Source organism: Leuresthes tenuis, unplaced genomic scaffold, assembly GCF_036924035.1.
Source record: "Leuresthes tenuis unplaced genomic scaffold, fLeuTen1.0.hap1 SCAF_21, whole genome shotgun sequence".
In the NCBI taxonomy this organism is placed as follows: domain Eukaryota; kingdom Metazoa; phylum Chordata; class Actinopteri; order Atheriniformes; family Atherinopsidae; genus Leuresthes; species Leuresthes tenuis.
The window spans coordinates 25,059,708-25,075,680 of NW_027325375.1; the positions used below are offsets into that span (position 1 = coordinate 25,059,708).

Genomic DNA, 15,973 nt, shown 5'->3' on the forward strand with positions numbered 1-15,973 from the left:
TACAAAGAATATATAGAAATGAGTGTGACTCTAGACGTTTATATAGTACTATAAATACACACACACGTGTAAATGTATACATTTCATTATTAAAAAAAAAAGATATATGCACATACTTTTGTAAACTGTTAACACGTTTTAAGAAACTACTTTAATTCCTCGTGTGCAAATAGCGCCCTCTTCTGACCACAGGCTGTTATACATGATTTCCCACAATGCTGCTGCCGCACCAGCCCGGAAGTAAGTCATTTATTGACAATATGGCCGCCGAACGGGATATGGATTTGGAGAAATTTTCAGTTTGACAGCACTGGCCAGGAGATGCGAATATAAGAAATTTCCACCTCAGGAGAGAACAGAACATATGCATTTGAATGAAGGGACCCGCGAATCCATGGGTCGGTGATAGTGAGCCGTGGAAACGTCCAGAGCGTAAAACCCGTCATGTCGTTTTTTAAGAGGAAAGGTGAGAAATAAGCTGCCAATTCAGGCAACGTCAACCGTAGCTAGCAGTAGAGCTAGAGTCCTGTTGAGGAGGAATAGGTCCTCGATAAGATGACACAAATGTCGGGAAGATTGTGGGTGTAAATCAGTGAAAGACACCGCGATGTTTGCGCGTTTTTCCTCCGCTGCAGTAACACGGCTAGCTTAGCGATGGCCTCTCTATCCTCCCTGCCTTCCTTAACCGGTGTTAGCCAGGGTGGCATTAAGTCTGCAACAGTTAGCCTTCTGCACTACACCAGTCAGCGAGGTACATTACAATGTTTGTGTGCATAAGACAGTGCATCTACACTATTAAGTTAGCATTGTTGTCACCCAAGTGTCGAAACGCAATATTAGTGTAGACTTTATTAGTTCTATGAAAAAAATGCTCGTGATGTTTTTCTACTAATGACAACATAATATTTTACAGCTGTGTTAAATTTGAGTTATATCGCGGCCTGGTGTTTTAAATACCTATATTTTAAGATACATGCAGTGTATTTGGTAGACAAAAATGACAGTTCAGCATCACCACACCCGACAGCAGGTTATCCTCAGTCCTGGTTCACGGGCCCTGCGTGTTTGAAATATTTCTCTGCTCCAACACATCTGGTGCAGCTGTCAGCTCTTCATTCAGCTCTACAGAAGCCTGCTGGAGGAAGAAGGAAACCCGTAAAACATGCTTCAAGAACCAAAACTGGGAAGCACTGGCCTAAAGCCTCCATGCTGAATATAAAACCATTTCAGCAAAGCTCAATGATATAAACATGCATGTTTATTATAGACCTGCTGCATTAGACATTATTTTTTTACATTAGACCAAGAGCTAATGAGATAGTTTTTGCATTAGCCTGGTTTGAGAATAACAGTATGACCCATGCTTTGATAGAAGGACAACAAAAGGAAAGTGTCAGAGTGGAGGAGCAGTGATTGTGAAACAGATTAACCAAACTCTACATGTGTTTCCTCAGGAAACCGGCTCAGTAACTTCACTATTTAAGCAACTGTTCCTCCTAAAGAATGAGATTGTTGGCTTTTGACAATTGGATGTAGAGGTCAAAGCTGCTGATACAGCAGGTTTTCAAAAGGAGGAAATATCAGAGGCTTCACATTGCTCTGATATGCTGTGAACCTTAATGATATTCAGGGTTGAAGGAAGTGAGTGATGCTAGAATTACAAAGGTTTAAATGGACAGAAAAATGACTACTGAAGAGAAAGTTTAGTATTTGTTGAGTCAAATCCAGTTATCACTTGTAAACGTATTTTCTCTTGTGACAGTGTCATTATCTTCAGTCCAAGGCCATTGGTATGTACTACGCCTTTGAGAACAAGTTGGGAATAAACAGAATTTGATGATTTAATATTTGATTCACAACAGAACATAGAAAATATAACAAATCAACGAGTCATAGTAAGATGAGTCATTTGACAATTCCATGAAAAATACCAGCTCATTTTGAATTTGATGTCAGCAACGCATGGGAACCATGTCTGGGAACCGAGGAGGCCAGGTGTGAGGAGTGTTGTCCCATTCTTGTCAGCTCAACAGTCCACAGAACAGTTTTCCACTTTGCCTCAGTCCATTTTAAATGAGCTGCGGTCCAGAGAAGACGGCAGTGTTCCTGGATCATGTTCACATGTGGCTTCTTCTTTGCATGATGTAGCTTTAACCTGCATCTGCGGATGGCACGGTGACCTGTGTTCACAGACAGTGATTTCTGGAAGTGTTCCTGAGCCCCTGCAGTTGTGGAACAGTTAAAGTCTTTGCAGTTTTATGTTGAGGGACATTATTCTAAAATAGCTTCACAGTCTGTCTGGGGTTTTTTCCAGTTTGCTGAATGTCTGCCTGTCTAAGGTGCTCTTCTTACACCCAGTCATGCTACTGATCTGTTGCAAATGAACCTGCATGTTCCTCCTGCTGTTTCCTTTAGTAAAACATACTTTGACGGCCTTTTGCTACTTCTGTGCCGTTTTAAACGTGTTGCTGTCAGATGAGCTAAAATTTGTATTGAAATGATTTAATTTCTCACTTTGGAGATTTTATATATTTCTATTATATATGTTCTATTGTGAATAGAATATTTAGGAGATTTTGCAAAGTTAAGTCTACAGTTAACGTGGTTCTGGTTATGATGGTTTTCCTTTCCCAATAATCCATCAAAAATATTCCCTGTTGTTTATAACCAGACCAAAGTCATCTGGTGTCATTTGCAACACATTTTTTTATCAGTACCATAAAGGTTGTTTGAGGTCAGACTCTTTTTTTCTATGGTGTACAGTCTGTCATTGCCAGCCAGCTCGCAGTCCTGGCTGACACATGCATTCACAAACAGCTGGATCCCATATTCTTTACACAAAGAGCATCTCCTGCACCACTTGCTTAGCCTCTCAATCTATTCTGTAAAGTCAATGCTTGAAATCGATATTTAGCCCAGCTGCACTGCCAAGTTTGTGGGAACGTTGAAGCAAGCCACTCTGATGAGTGGATGCCACCACGTCTTCCACTCTGCACTCAGTACTTTGCAGGGTTTATGTTAGATTTTTATGACAGGTCGACAAAGAGCTGAGGAGAGATATTTGCTCTGTTGAATTTTAGCTCACCAGAGCACTAAGTTATGACTGTGTAACTTTTTTAGGATGGTAAGTGTGAGGGCTGCTCGTGGACCTGGCTGCAGTCAGCTGCTATCAGATGATAAAAAAAACAAATGTGATAGAACAAGGTCACAAATCTAAGGACAGATTAATGGTGTGTTTGTTCTGCTTGCCTCAAACTGAGTTGGTTTTCCTAGGTCAATCCTCAGCTTCTATAGTTAACTGTACATTTGCCAGCAGCAGAAGCGAGTCAGCAGTAAATCATTTGTGTAACATTTAGAATATCAAGTTGCTGTCGTTATGCAACTTGATATTGTTTGCTCGTCGTGCCTCTGCAGCCACACCATTCATTTTCCTTATACCCTTTATTTGCCAGAGAGTCTCACCCTGTATTGTGGTTTAAAATGTGTTATACTCCTTTAGTTTCACTCACTCTCATCTTTCTCTGCACAGCCAAAAGCAAGGAACCTGAGAGAGTGACGGATGCTAAAGTCAACAGAGGTGAGTTCATCTTTAGTTGGGAGGTTTTGAAAAAAAGTCTCATAATGGAGTTGAGAGATGATACACATCTATGTTAAACTATAAACTGTAAACTCTACCTAGTAAAGAAACACACAGCTCCCAGTCAAACACTGAGCTGGCTGAGAGGCCTCTGCACACTGTGAGCTCTTTCAAACACACTCACTAAAAAGACCTTTTCATCCAAGTCACACTGATGTCACACACTCAGGCCACGAGAACTTTGATACCATTGTATGCTTTTATTATTTTTTTAAACCAAATTCCCTCCACTCACTGCTCGCAGTTCCAGTCAGCCCTCACTCTCCATCGCTCGGACTGAGGAACCACAATGCCATCCAGGAAGCTGCCGGGCCCAGCCATGTGGCCATCAACGCCATCTCTGCCAACATGGACTCTTTCGCCCGCGGCCGCACCGCGATCCTCAAGAAACAGCCGAGCCACATGGAGGCGGCACACTTTGGAGACCTTGGTACGCAGCCTGCATGCATGTGTTTTTATTCTGATTTTGGTGACAACAGATACGGAGCTAAAAGTCAGGAATCTGATTTTTAATTAAAAAAATAAAAATACTGCTCTGTTTTACCAGATGGACAAAAACGATTAGCACAAACCGTAGTTTTTCCTTCACACTTGAAATGAGAGGGTGATTTTTGGGGGGGGTTGGTTGGTTGCTGTGTTCAATTAAATTCACAACATCTGACACATTAGACATTCACACTGAAATTGCAGCTAATGCCAAACGGCAGCAGTACAAAGCAGAAGAAAGAGAGTATCAAACTGTAATATGCCACAAAAAAGCAACGAATTGTTAAATTTAACAAGTTGAAATTGGAAATGTTTGATTTTATGGTTGAAAAAGGATGAAACGGCTCATCAATGTAAGAAAAAAAGCTCAGAAATAACGTCTTAGATGCACTGAAACCAGCAATTTAAAGGAAATGGTTAATAACATGCAGTTTTATTGCCAGTTTGCTGTGTCTGTCAGTTAATATGATAGAAAATATGTAAAAGACAAAAGCACAATCCTATGTAGGTCCTGGATGCTGCAGCTACTTTATGCCTGAGTGTATCACTAAAGCATCCTAAACATCCCACTATCTTGTGCAAATGTCAACACTCATGTACGGTATAATCCTGCGTGGGGCACTCCCGTCTTAAATCATGTCAGGGTGACGTTAGTGCTGTAGCTGATCTTCTCATGCTGTCACACAGTGAAGCAACCTCTCCCCCTCCTTTTTTTTTTAAAAAAAAAACAAAAAAAAAACCAGCAGATGGGGTCTATAATTAGTTTGATGGGTGCCGTCGCGTGGGTATGTGACAGAGCTCGATATCATGCCTAACCTGTTGAAAGACAGCAGGCAGAAGCCGTTCTAGCAAGTTAGCCAGACAATAGCTGGGGTGAGTCAGACGAAGGTGGAGGAACCTGTGCTTCAGCCCGGGTTGGGGTTTTAGAGAGAGAGGATTTCCAGAGGTTTCCAGAGGTAGACAAAGTTAGTTTAATAATTTGGTATAAAGCATATGTTGTGGCCGACTTTTTCCTTTGAAGGAGGCTTTAACGCTTATTCAGACAGATAATGCTGCTCTGGTTGTTGTGATCTTGAAAAGCTTTTGTTATCAAGGTGGAGTTGACTGCGTGTGTGCCTGAAAAGGTTGAATGAAAAGCAGCTCACATTACACAACACCTCCAGTGACAACATCACGTTTTCAAAAGACAAAGATGGCGTCACAAAGCCTCAGCCTAACTACAGCAGGTGCGCTCTGATAGGCTGTCTGGCAAGTGTCACGTTTCCGGTCAATGATCAAAAATGGTCTGTTTTTATTTTCTGCCCCCTGTTGTTATTCAAGCAGACCGCCTCTGTGTGAGATATCAAAATAATGTGGGATAAATTCAGGAATCAGATTTTTTCTTTATTCCCATATGTAGCTGGATTCTGGTGTCTAATGTGATTGGACCGTCAGATGTTGCTAGGGATGCTACGGTTGTTGCTGACCACTTCATATGTGCATGAGGGACGGGGCACACATGCCTCTGACACACTGTTGAGAAAAAGTTTGTCAGGGTTAAATCATCTGTGAAATTGTGTAGTCTAAGGCCGCCTCCTGATGGACTGAGAGCTGGAAATTCACAAGACTTCAAAACAAATATACAGGAGTTCAAAGTCAGCTCACAGCAGCCTTCAGCTTGGATCAGATGCTCAGCTGGACTCAGAAAATCCACTTTTTATCTACCATCAATGAGCTATTTATCTTGCTGCTGCTTTGATAGATGAAAGCTGAGAATAACGGCGTAGTTTTTAGTCTGCTATCACACTTCAGCAACTAACATCTGCTTTAATACAGTCTACATCTTTTTGACAATGTTGACATTTTAAATGCAAATTAGATGATAGTATTTTCTTTATTGTTGGCATTTTGCTTAATCGACTGCTTGTTCATTCCAGGTCATTCCAGTGTGAACTATCAGCCGCAGGAGACTCGCTCTCGACTGTCCAAGACGGTTGACCAGGTCCTTCAAGACAGTGTGGCAATGCCCCACTATTTGCATTTCATGGAGCAACGGGGCACAGACCACCTGGTTCGGTTCTGGCAGGAGGCCGAGAGTTTCCGCTCTGCCAGCTGGTCGCGTGTCCGGGCGCACAGTCTGAACTCCGTCAAACACAGCTCGTTGGCCGAGCCGGTCCCCGTCTCTCCAGATGGCTCGGAGCTCGCCCAGAACTCACCCAGTGCACTTGCTCAGATCAGCGAAGGTCCTACGGCGCTGTCTGCGCGGCGAGGCTCCTCCAGCACAGTGGCGGGCGTGAGACCCAGCACACCCCGAGCCGAGACCCCCAGCAAGCAGGCTCCTTCCAGGACGGGAACTCCCTCCAAGGGGCAGTCAAACAGCAGTCTGAAGGAGCTCTCTGACCAACTCATGAAAAGTGAGTCGGCCTTAAGCAACCTTTTGCTCTTTGTTCTTGTCTAAATGTTGATATTCAGTGTACTACCATTTTCATTTCTGTTGTTTTAAAGTTGACAAAGTGAGATTTGATTTAATTTCACTTTGTCAACTTGAAGTGAAAGCCAGAGTCAACATGTCATCATTTGGAATATATTGAAAAATAATGATGGAAGGCAACTTTCTACTTTTGTCTAAAGCAAGAAACTTTGGACTTTAGTGGTGGAGTCAGCTAGAACTGTAAAGTTTTAAACATTTGAAGCTTTATTTATGCCAGGTGTATTTTTATCTACTGCGTCTGAGCTTTTTCAGATGACACACCATGTTAAATTTGGGGAAATTGGGTTTGTTTGCCAAACTGTAAGGATCCTGCTGGCACTGAGGCTAACCTTTGTACGAAGGGAACCTCCCTGCTAACCATCATGTTTTTATGTTAAAACATGATAAGCTGAAAAAAAAGATGAGCCTGTTAAAAAGGATGTTTTTAACAGGCTCTGTTATTAGTCTTTATTTGTAATATAGCATCTTTAAATACCCTCTGACTATGTATACATAAAAGAAACAAAAAAGCCAAATATATATGCCAGAACTGGTTTATTAAATGAGCCAACATTTGCAGGGGGTCATACTGTGGAACAGCACTGAGCTGTTAAGTTGCAGATTTTGAAATCAGTCACGGTAACACATGATGTGTGTCCGCTCAGTCCAAAAATGTAGATTTGAGCTGAGTTTGTGCATCAGGGTCCGTAATCCAGTTCAGTTGATGGATCTGTGTTGTTTTTCTTGTTCCTTCGCAGCGCAGTTTAATTTCTACCAGGTAAAGGTCAGAACACATCGATGCCAAACGACACGCATCATTGTTTTATGTTAGAACTCCCACACTGGCTGCAGACGTGCCGCCATCTTATTTTCAAGCGGCTTCACTCCCGGCATATTTTTAACCTGCTCCATGCAAATAAATCCTGGCTCCTGTGCCATAGCAGCTCTGTGTTTATGGGGCTTTAGCAGTTTTGTTTTTTCTGTGCTTTTAAAGCAGTGCACTCATGCATCAACTGTATTTGTAGAGAACAGAGGAATTATTTTGAATACACACAACCCACTATCCTGTCATTAAAACCCATCATTGCTCTACATGTAAGTCACCAGTTGAAATCACATGTATCTTCACAGAAATTTAAACTCATGGGTCAGTGTGACTGAAAACGTTTTTTGGGTGCACATTTTATTGTATTATATAAATCGTGTCTATAGTGTAAAGGTAATGATGTGTTTTATGGTTGAAATTCATGTTAAACTATGCCACCTGCTGACATAAACTGGCAGGCCACCTGCGATATGAAATATAGAAATATTGTGATAATTTTAGACTCCTCATAGTGTGAAAACAGCTAATAAATAGTGGCCTTTCAACTGTGTAGGTGTTTCTGCTGCTTTGAAGACATTATCATTGATCAAAACATACATTTTCCAACTAATTAATTACTGATAACCACGACTGGGAACTTGTCCATGACACTCACTACTGGTGGCACTTAATGCACTTCAGCACTGCTCTGTCTGTGTCTTCTGGCCTTAAAGTCAAATTCATCTGTCGTTTCCCATCAACATCTCTTCTGTTTTCCACCAAATTTGTTCATTTAGATCCAGTTTAGCCAAACTAAGCCTAAGCTACCAGGCAGGAATAGTGGCAGACACAGCTAACACATGAGCATTCCTCACAAGATGGTGCTCCCATCCCATCCCAATATGCAACCTGATGTAATGTACTACATACACGTTCTTTGTAAAGATAAAATGCCACAAAGTGTAATCGAAACAGACTTCAAGCACACAGCAGGCTTATACTAGGCATCCACCGAGGTAGGGAAAAATGGTGACACACACAGGACAAATGTTCTGTTTTCCACCTATAAGTTTGGACCTTCACTCTGAATATTACCCTTTCCTTTGCAGTGTCTCGTAGCATCACTAGATGACGAACTTTTGATTTCTGTTTCACAGGTATAGAAAAAGATGCCATTACCATCTTCACCAAGTACATCTCTCCTGATGCTGTGCGGCCCATCCCCATCACAGAACAGATCAGAAACGACATAGTTGGTAAGATGTTGTGTCATTAGCCATAACACTGCTCAAGACTTTGTGCTTTTGTATTTTAAGTATTAAAAGTTATTTAAAGTATTTGGAGGAAGCCACAAGAAACGCAGGGACAAAGCTTTGTTGCTCGCTGAAAAGTTTTCTCGTCTTCTCTCCGTTTAGCTAAGATATGTGGAGAAGACGGCATGGTGGACCCAAACTGCTTTGTCATTGCACAGTCTGTAGTCTTCAGCATCCTGGAGGAGCAGTGAGTTTTTGCCTTTCTTTGATATTCACAATGTGGCGTTTCCGTTCTCATCTTAACACCTCGACATCCTTGTTAGCAGCTGTCGTCACCTCCCACATGCTCTTTGACTTCCAGGCACTTTAGTGAATTTTTCCGGAGCCATCATTTCTGTAAATACCAGATTGAAGTGTTGACTAGTGGCTCTGTGTTCCTGGCTGACATCTTGTTCTGTGAGTCAGCTCTCTTCTACTTCTCGGAGGTGAGTGGGCCTAATTTCCACATTTTTTTTGTTCCCTTTCACACACACCAGTCTGTCGCAGAGAATCCTCTTGACTCCTTATTTTACGCTCATCCACTGATGCACTAAAGTCAGGACACAGTAAACATGTAACACACACAAATCAGAGCAGTTATTTCTGCTGTTGTGTTGCAGTGAGAGTAAACGTTTAGCTGTGGGTTTTGTGACTGTATGACCAGTGAACTGATCCTGCAGAGCCAGAATACTGTAATAAAGGCCTTGTGATTTTCATTAGACCCGGTCCTGGTTTCTCTGTCTCCTTTTCCACAGTACATGGAGAAGGAAGAGGCAATGAATATTTTGCAGTTCTGGTTGGCAGCAGACAACTTCCAGAACCAGCTTGCAGCTAAAAAGGGCCAATATGATGGCCAAGAGGCTCAAAATGATGCCATGATCCTCTACGACAAGTAGGTCCTCTTTCTATTGTTTTCAAGTTTTATCGTGCTCCAAGACACCAAAACATTGTAATTTTTTTTTTTCCAAACTGTTTCTCTCTCCTTTTTTCTTTTTTTTTAAACAAGCAACTTGTGTCAAATCATTAATTTCAGTCTAGTGTTTCAGTTAGTTTCACCAACAGGTCATTCGATAACCCAACATGTGTAAAACTGAGGAGTTTTCTTTCTTCTTCTTGCAGTTAGCTCCAGGGGCTCCACAGCAGTCCCCATCATTGAGCCAGCTTTCTTTATTACTTTGTTCAGATTCTTTGAGTCACTGGCTCTGATGCTGCTGCCTCGACAGGCGGCTGCAAAGCAGATTGGACTCTTTTGACCAATGACTTTTCGAAAAAGTGGAACGCCTTGCTGCAAACATTGAAGGACCTAAACTTGTAGAGTCTCTTCTGGTAGATAACACGAGTGTTGCTGAGGATTGCTTTCACACCATGACACAAAGCGGTTCAACTGGTTTCTTGTACTCTTAGCCTTCATTCTACCCCTGACAGAGCCCACAACTGTCATCAGAGGAGGGATGAAACTGTTCTCTGGTAGATTACTTTCTGTTAAAATCGATGCATTCAGAATTCTGCTTGAAAAAGGGCCAACCAGTCACTCCTTCTGTCCTTTTACCCCAGACTTGGAGAGACATGGCAGCCCTAAAGATAGAATGAAGTTCTTTCTTATAGTTAATTTCATGTAGTCTATTTGCTGTTTACATTCCTGAATGGCAAACTGCACTGTTTTCCAGTTGGGTGAGATTGAGTGGGTAAAAAAGCCAGCTGGTGGTAACTCGTACCATCTTTCTTTTCTTTAATGTCAAGTTATATTTTAGTGGGTCAGTGGTTTTGATATTCTTGGTATTAGATGCCACCATCACCGGGACAGCCCCGGATTAAGATATAAGATTTTTTTTTTTTTTTAAAGTTTACTCCGTCTGGGTTTAATCTGAGTTTAGTGCTTCATTCCTTTATTCTCTCTCCAGGTATTTCTCACTCCAGGCTACCAACCCTCTCGGCTTTGGCGATTCTGTGCGGATGGAGATAGAGTCGAATATCTGCCGAGAGGGAGGGCCTCTCCCCGACTGTTTCACCACTCCACTCAGACAGGCCTGGACAACAATGGAGAAGGTCAGATTCTCTGATAGCTGCACACCAAGGACTCTGTAATATTCACTGCAGATTTACTCCTACATTGTACCATGTGAGGATAGTGGACTGTTTGTCTATAGTATGTGAAAAATCCTTACAATCTCAAAGTGTGAGGCCTTCATTTAAATTAAATTACCCTTTAAAAGATTAGTTGGAGATGAATATATTTGTAAAAACATCTGGCTGAAGAGTTTTCTGGAGTTTAATTTATTGGATCTTCTCTGAAGGTTTTTCATTTGGTCTCTGACAAATAGTGCAATTACACCGCAAGACATAAACCGTTATTAGCACATAAAGGTCAGAAACAAACCGTCGTAACTAGGAATATATCAGGGACCTCATTATTTTCTAACACTGTTCATCTTGTTTTGCATTTGTTCAGGTTTACATGCCAGGATTCCTGTCTAGCAACCTTTACTACAAATACCTGAGTGACCTCATCAATTCAGTGCGGGCTGATGAGTTTGTGAATGTCAGTACTCAAAGTCAGGGGGGGCCCGTGGACAACGACCGCCCGAGTTCAAATGTCAGCGAGGGCTCGCAGACACAGGTGAGCTCCCAACTGTCTGCCACATCTTCATCCCTTCTGGGGATGTTCTCTGCCTGCTGACATTTAGACCTGTCCTGCCTTATTATGTGAATAATAAGGACATCAGGGTCATGGTCGTTGTTCCCATTCAGTTGTAATTATAGTAAAAGGGTTTCTGTAATGCTGTTGAACACTAAGTCCACGGTGTCTTCTACAGCAAGGGGCCAAAAAAGCAGCGATCAAGATCCTGAAGAACTTTGACGAGACGATAACGGTGGATGTTGCCAGTCTGGACCCCGAGTCCTTGTACCAGCGGCCGTATGCTGGGTGAGCAATGGGGATTTTAAGGGGCTTTCTCATTGGCTGTGGGATGTGCAGCACTCACTGCTGAGGTGGGGTGCAGAGCAGGGGAGAAGGTGCACACACACACATCCACGCTCAGTTCCAGTTAAGAAAAGGCCAAAGTCGCTAGTTTTTCCAGCTGTTGACTTGGATGTGGGATGTATCTCTCAAGCTGTAAGAGGAAAGCAATGGCATTAGTGTTACTGAGGAGAAGGAACTGAGCAGAGGCCAAGGTGTTGGTTCTTCATTTCCTGGGGTCAAGAAGGAGCTGAGAGTTTAGGTTAATTCAGAAACTCCACCTGTAGTGTGACGGCTTCCAGCTCTACATCAAGTTGAGTTTAAGGAACGACTTGACAGCCTGCTGTGGAGAGTCATGTGGGAACACAGAACAATGAGATCCAATTTCAGAGTGTGGACCACTTTATAGAAAGCCTGGCAGTATGTCTGAGGTTGGTGATTAGTTACAATCTGCCAGAATCCCCGATTGGATGTATTTACATGTTGTCAGCTGACCTTTCACGGCACGGACCTGGGCGTAGTGGAGATCCATTCTCACGTCACACAACACAGAGACATGGCTCGGTTCGGAGCAGCCCGCACTGCGTGCTGTACGAAGGTCCTTTGTGTAAATCCTCCCATAGATTGTGATCATGCTAACCCACCAGTAAAGTGTCACTATTGACTGCTTTGCTGTCATCGAATTGATGTTTTTTATCATTTCCCCTGTTGTTTATCTCTTTTTATGTTCCTTTGATTGTCCAAATGTTGAATTTAATACCTCTATATATTATATTTTTATCGACCCCTTCAAAGTGTTTTATGAGCCTTCTTTGAAAAATCTTTTGCAAAAATAATTCAGAAGCTTGATCCCACTGTCAGATTAATTGTTTTTTTTGTCCTTTTGCATAAATTGCAGTTGTTGAATGGACACAGACATCAGTGCTTTGATTTTGTGAAGCCTGAGGCTCAGTTTTCTCTCTTTGCTCCTTTCTTCTTTCTCTCAGAAGGATGACTTTTGGGAAGGTGAACGAGATGGGCCAGTTTATCAGGGAGGCAGAGCCAGAGCCAGATGTGAAGAAATCCAAAGGTAAAACACGCTCACACTTTTCTCCGTCTCCTGTCTGCTCTCTTTATCTGCACTTCCTTTTATGTTAGCCTTTCTTACAATGCCATGCGTATTCTCTGTGGCCATGGGTATAAACTGCTGTCTGCAGCTCAGACTTGTGAAATATTGAAGAGCGTTCTCCTCTTTCAAGCTGCCTTTTCCCTTTTCTTTTTAAGGTTCCATGTTTTCTCAAGCCATGAAGAAATGGGTCCAAGGAAACTCCGATGAGGTGAGATGGAAATATGATACTCTATCATCAGGGATTCTGTGGTGTGCGCTTTCCCTGGCACGTTTTCACATTTCTGTGTTGTTTGTGTTCTGCGCGATGAAGGCTCAGGAGGAGATGGCATGGCAGATTGCCAAGATGATTGTCAACGATGTTGTGCACCAGTCAAACCATGACAGCCCTGGCAAATCCACCAAGGTACAAAAAGCTCCCTCAGTTGTCTCTGTAGTGGTGTGAGGGATGACCACAGATCTTCTGTTCAGTGTCTTCTTTTGTCTCTCTGCAGTTATGACCCCACTGAGGAACCAAATGACCATCACTCCCTGCAGACTCCGGCCAAGCCAGTGATAACCTGCTCACATTGCTATTACCTGCATTACTTTAAGAAAGAACAAGGCATTGTATCACTTCCTCAACTACTGTGCGTGTATGTGTGTGTTTGTCTGTCTGTGAGCTTGAGAGACCGATTGTTCCCGCATGGACTAATGGAAAACTTGAAGTACATATTCCAACTCCATAACACTATGAAGGTACACGTGTTGTCACCTAAAGTAAATCAGAGTGCTCGCACCAAAACTGGAGGAAGTCGCTCATGTGGACGGAAACATTCAGCGTGTTCCCACAAGAAAATGAGCGCAGAAGCAGCGGCAGCATGTCAGGACTATCACAGCTTTCTCTGTCTTATCCCAGATCTGTGGAGGATGTCACAAAGACTGAATTAAGCTCACTCCCTCATGACACGGCTCGTCACGCTTTTTATAACCATTCCTTGTTTTTACATGAAATTCTCTCCGGTTCAGACTGTTGTACAGTTTTTTGCATACTTGTCCCCCAAATCCACCTGGAGTGGTTTTGTCAGCCCTTCACTGGTGTTAGATATCCTGGCTTGGCCGTTTATGAACTGTAGAACGTCTTTTAAAATGACAATGAACTGTAGAACTTCGGGTAAAATGACGGTGAAACGCGTGAGGAGCTGATTCAGTTCTTGGACTGGCTGACCTTCTTTGTGAATATAAAGGCACCTTTACAGAGCGTAGAATAAATACTCCCGAAAGTGCTCCACTTGTGTTGGAAAACTGAACTCCATGTCCTGGAGCCTCTCTCCCTCTCTCCCTATATACATATATATATATATATATATAAATATATATATATATATATACATACAGTATATATATATATATATATATATTCTGGTTTATCTCGTATGTTAATGTTGGTCTTTTTTTAATGGTGATCTTAGGATTTTTTTAAAACACATTGCTGAAACAAACTTCAGTGATGAATGGACTGTTAAACTGGAATGTGTGCGCAGTCGATTTACCTTTTCTTTTTCTTTTTTAAAAAACATTTTTTTCCCCCCTAAATTTCTTTTGAGCCTTACCATGATGTGGGAAGGAACCAGAAAAGACTCTTGGTACTATGTACCACTAATGTTTTCTGACATGTACGTGTACTTAATCTATAATATATTTAAGCTGTGTTTTGATTTAAATACAAATATCATGAAATGTTTTTGTCTCTGCTTGTTGTTTTTTTTTTCTTTGAAAAATTGTTCTGTTTGGTATGCTATTTGCACTTTTAGTCTATTGCAGGCTGTCGTATTATTTTATATTAAAGATCCCCTTCATTTAGAGGCAGAATAGCTTAAATAATTTCCAATGTCATGTAAAAGAAAATGCACAGCCCTGTGCTAGTTGTAGAAGGGTGGACTGTTACCACAGGTGACCAGAAGGGGGCAGTGTTGGCTCTCGCTACTTTGAGGTAAACCTGTAGAAAAAGCACCGATGACAAAGTATAATTATCAAAACATAGTTAATGTCCCCGTTTTTTCCATTAATACTCGTGAGTATTTCATAAACAATCCACAGGTAAAGAAATTATATTGTAAACTGAAATAAAAAGAAAGCTTTCATTCCAGTATAAAGCATTTACAACCATCTCTGTAGTTGCCTTTTCTGTGCTTTGTCACAATGTCATGTTGACTCAATAACCTAACCGCTGTTGGTTTTTTAAATTTTTTTATGATTTTTCAAAAAAGTTTTACTTGCGGTTGAATACAGTTGTGTTTTATTCCCTTTGGATAAAATGATCTTAAAGGGCTTATTGTGGTGCCTTATCGTGGGAGTTGCATTTAACAGCCAGTTTTGGCACGATGTTTCTGAAAGCAGCGCGAGCTTGCTGTAGTCTTTTTTATAAGGCTCTGGTCAGTAGTTCTCGGACGTAATAGATGCACGTGCAGAGTCAGCGCTCACCTACAAATACAAAGCTTCCCGTTTTGTGATAGCTGCTTTTGCAGCTGACCTGCAATTAAGAGAACAATTATCAGTTTTCATGAATATTTAGAAGAGCAGGGCTGTTTTGTAACCTGAAAATATAATTTAATCTAAATTAAAGCGTTTTAAAAAATCGTCCAATTGACGTGTTTATCACAATGGTGTGCTATGATGTCTTTATGAAAGCCAAACCTAAATTTGCAAAGTGCATGGTGAACAAGGACAGGCACCTGCAGTTATGTGAAGTTAAATGGAGGCTGCGCGAAGCACCGGAAATGAGAGGCTTTGCATTCAGAATAAAAGTAAAATTTAAATCAGGAGCTGAACAGCATTTACAGGCACAGTTCTCCAATTTACAAACTCCACTTCAACTGGCTTGTAAAACAGTTTGTTTGTTCATTCTGCGTCACTTTCTGTCCTCACCTGGATCCCTTTGAGTGGGATTAATGGTCCAACAACAATGGTTAAACAATGGTAAGTGATCAGATCTCTTTATTTAGCACCCATTTAAACACTTGAGTTTTACTTTCTAATCCAAATGATTTGAATCAGACAGAAGAACAATTTCCCTATGCTAATATAGCGGTTGTACATATCATCCTTAAATTATGTGCTTTTAGGATCCTTCCTTCGACCTATCCTTCCGACGCTGTGGCTGTCTTTTCTGGAGAGCTGCTGGTTATGTGCCAACAACAATGTCAATGAAAGGATCCCAGTTTGGGGACTCACAACATAGACTGATTGTGCAATCCTACCTTT

At 41.7% G+C, this 15,973-nt stretch overlaps 1 protein-coding gene across 1 annotated transcript; it reads left to right on the plus strand.

The window, feature by feature from the left end:
- Positions 1-237: 237 nt before the first annotated feature.
- akap10 (A kinase (PRKA) anchor protein 10) lies at positions 238-14,453 on the plus strand. Its single transcript, XM_072374788.1, has 15 exons — positions 238-466; positions 3,530-3,577; positions 3,882-4,067; positions 6,040-6,516; positions 8,535-8,633; positions 8,793-8,877; positions 8,992-9,115; positions 9,425-9,561; positions 10,571-10,715; positions 11,119-11,286; positions 11,483-11,592; positions 12,612-12,694; positions 12,889-12,941; positions 13,044-13,136; positions 13,225-14,453. The coding sequence occupies exons 1-15, from the start codon at positions 445-447 to the stop codon at positions 13,228-13,230; spliced, it is 1,836 nt and encodes a 611-aa protein (XP_072230889.1). The 5' UTR covers positions 238-444; the 3' UTR covers positions 13,231-14,453.
- The last annotated feature ends 1,520 nt before the right edge of the window (positions 14,454-15,973 follow it).

Coding starts and splice junctions, on each gene's coding strand:
- akap10 (XM_072374788.1), top strand. CDS start 445: ATGTCGTTTTTTAAGAGGAAAG. Junction 3,578..3,881: donor GGATGCTAAAGTCAACAGAG/GTGAGTTCATCT, acceptor CACTGCTCGCAG/TTCCAGTCAGCCCTCACTCT. Junction 9,562..10,570: donor GCCATGATCCTCTACGACAA/GTAGGTCCTCTT, acceptor TTCTCTCTCCAG/GTATTTCTCACTCCAGGCTA.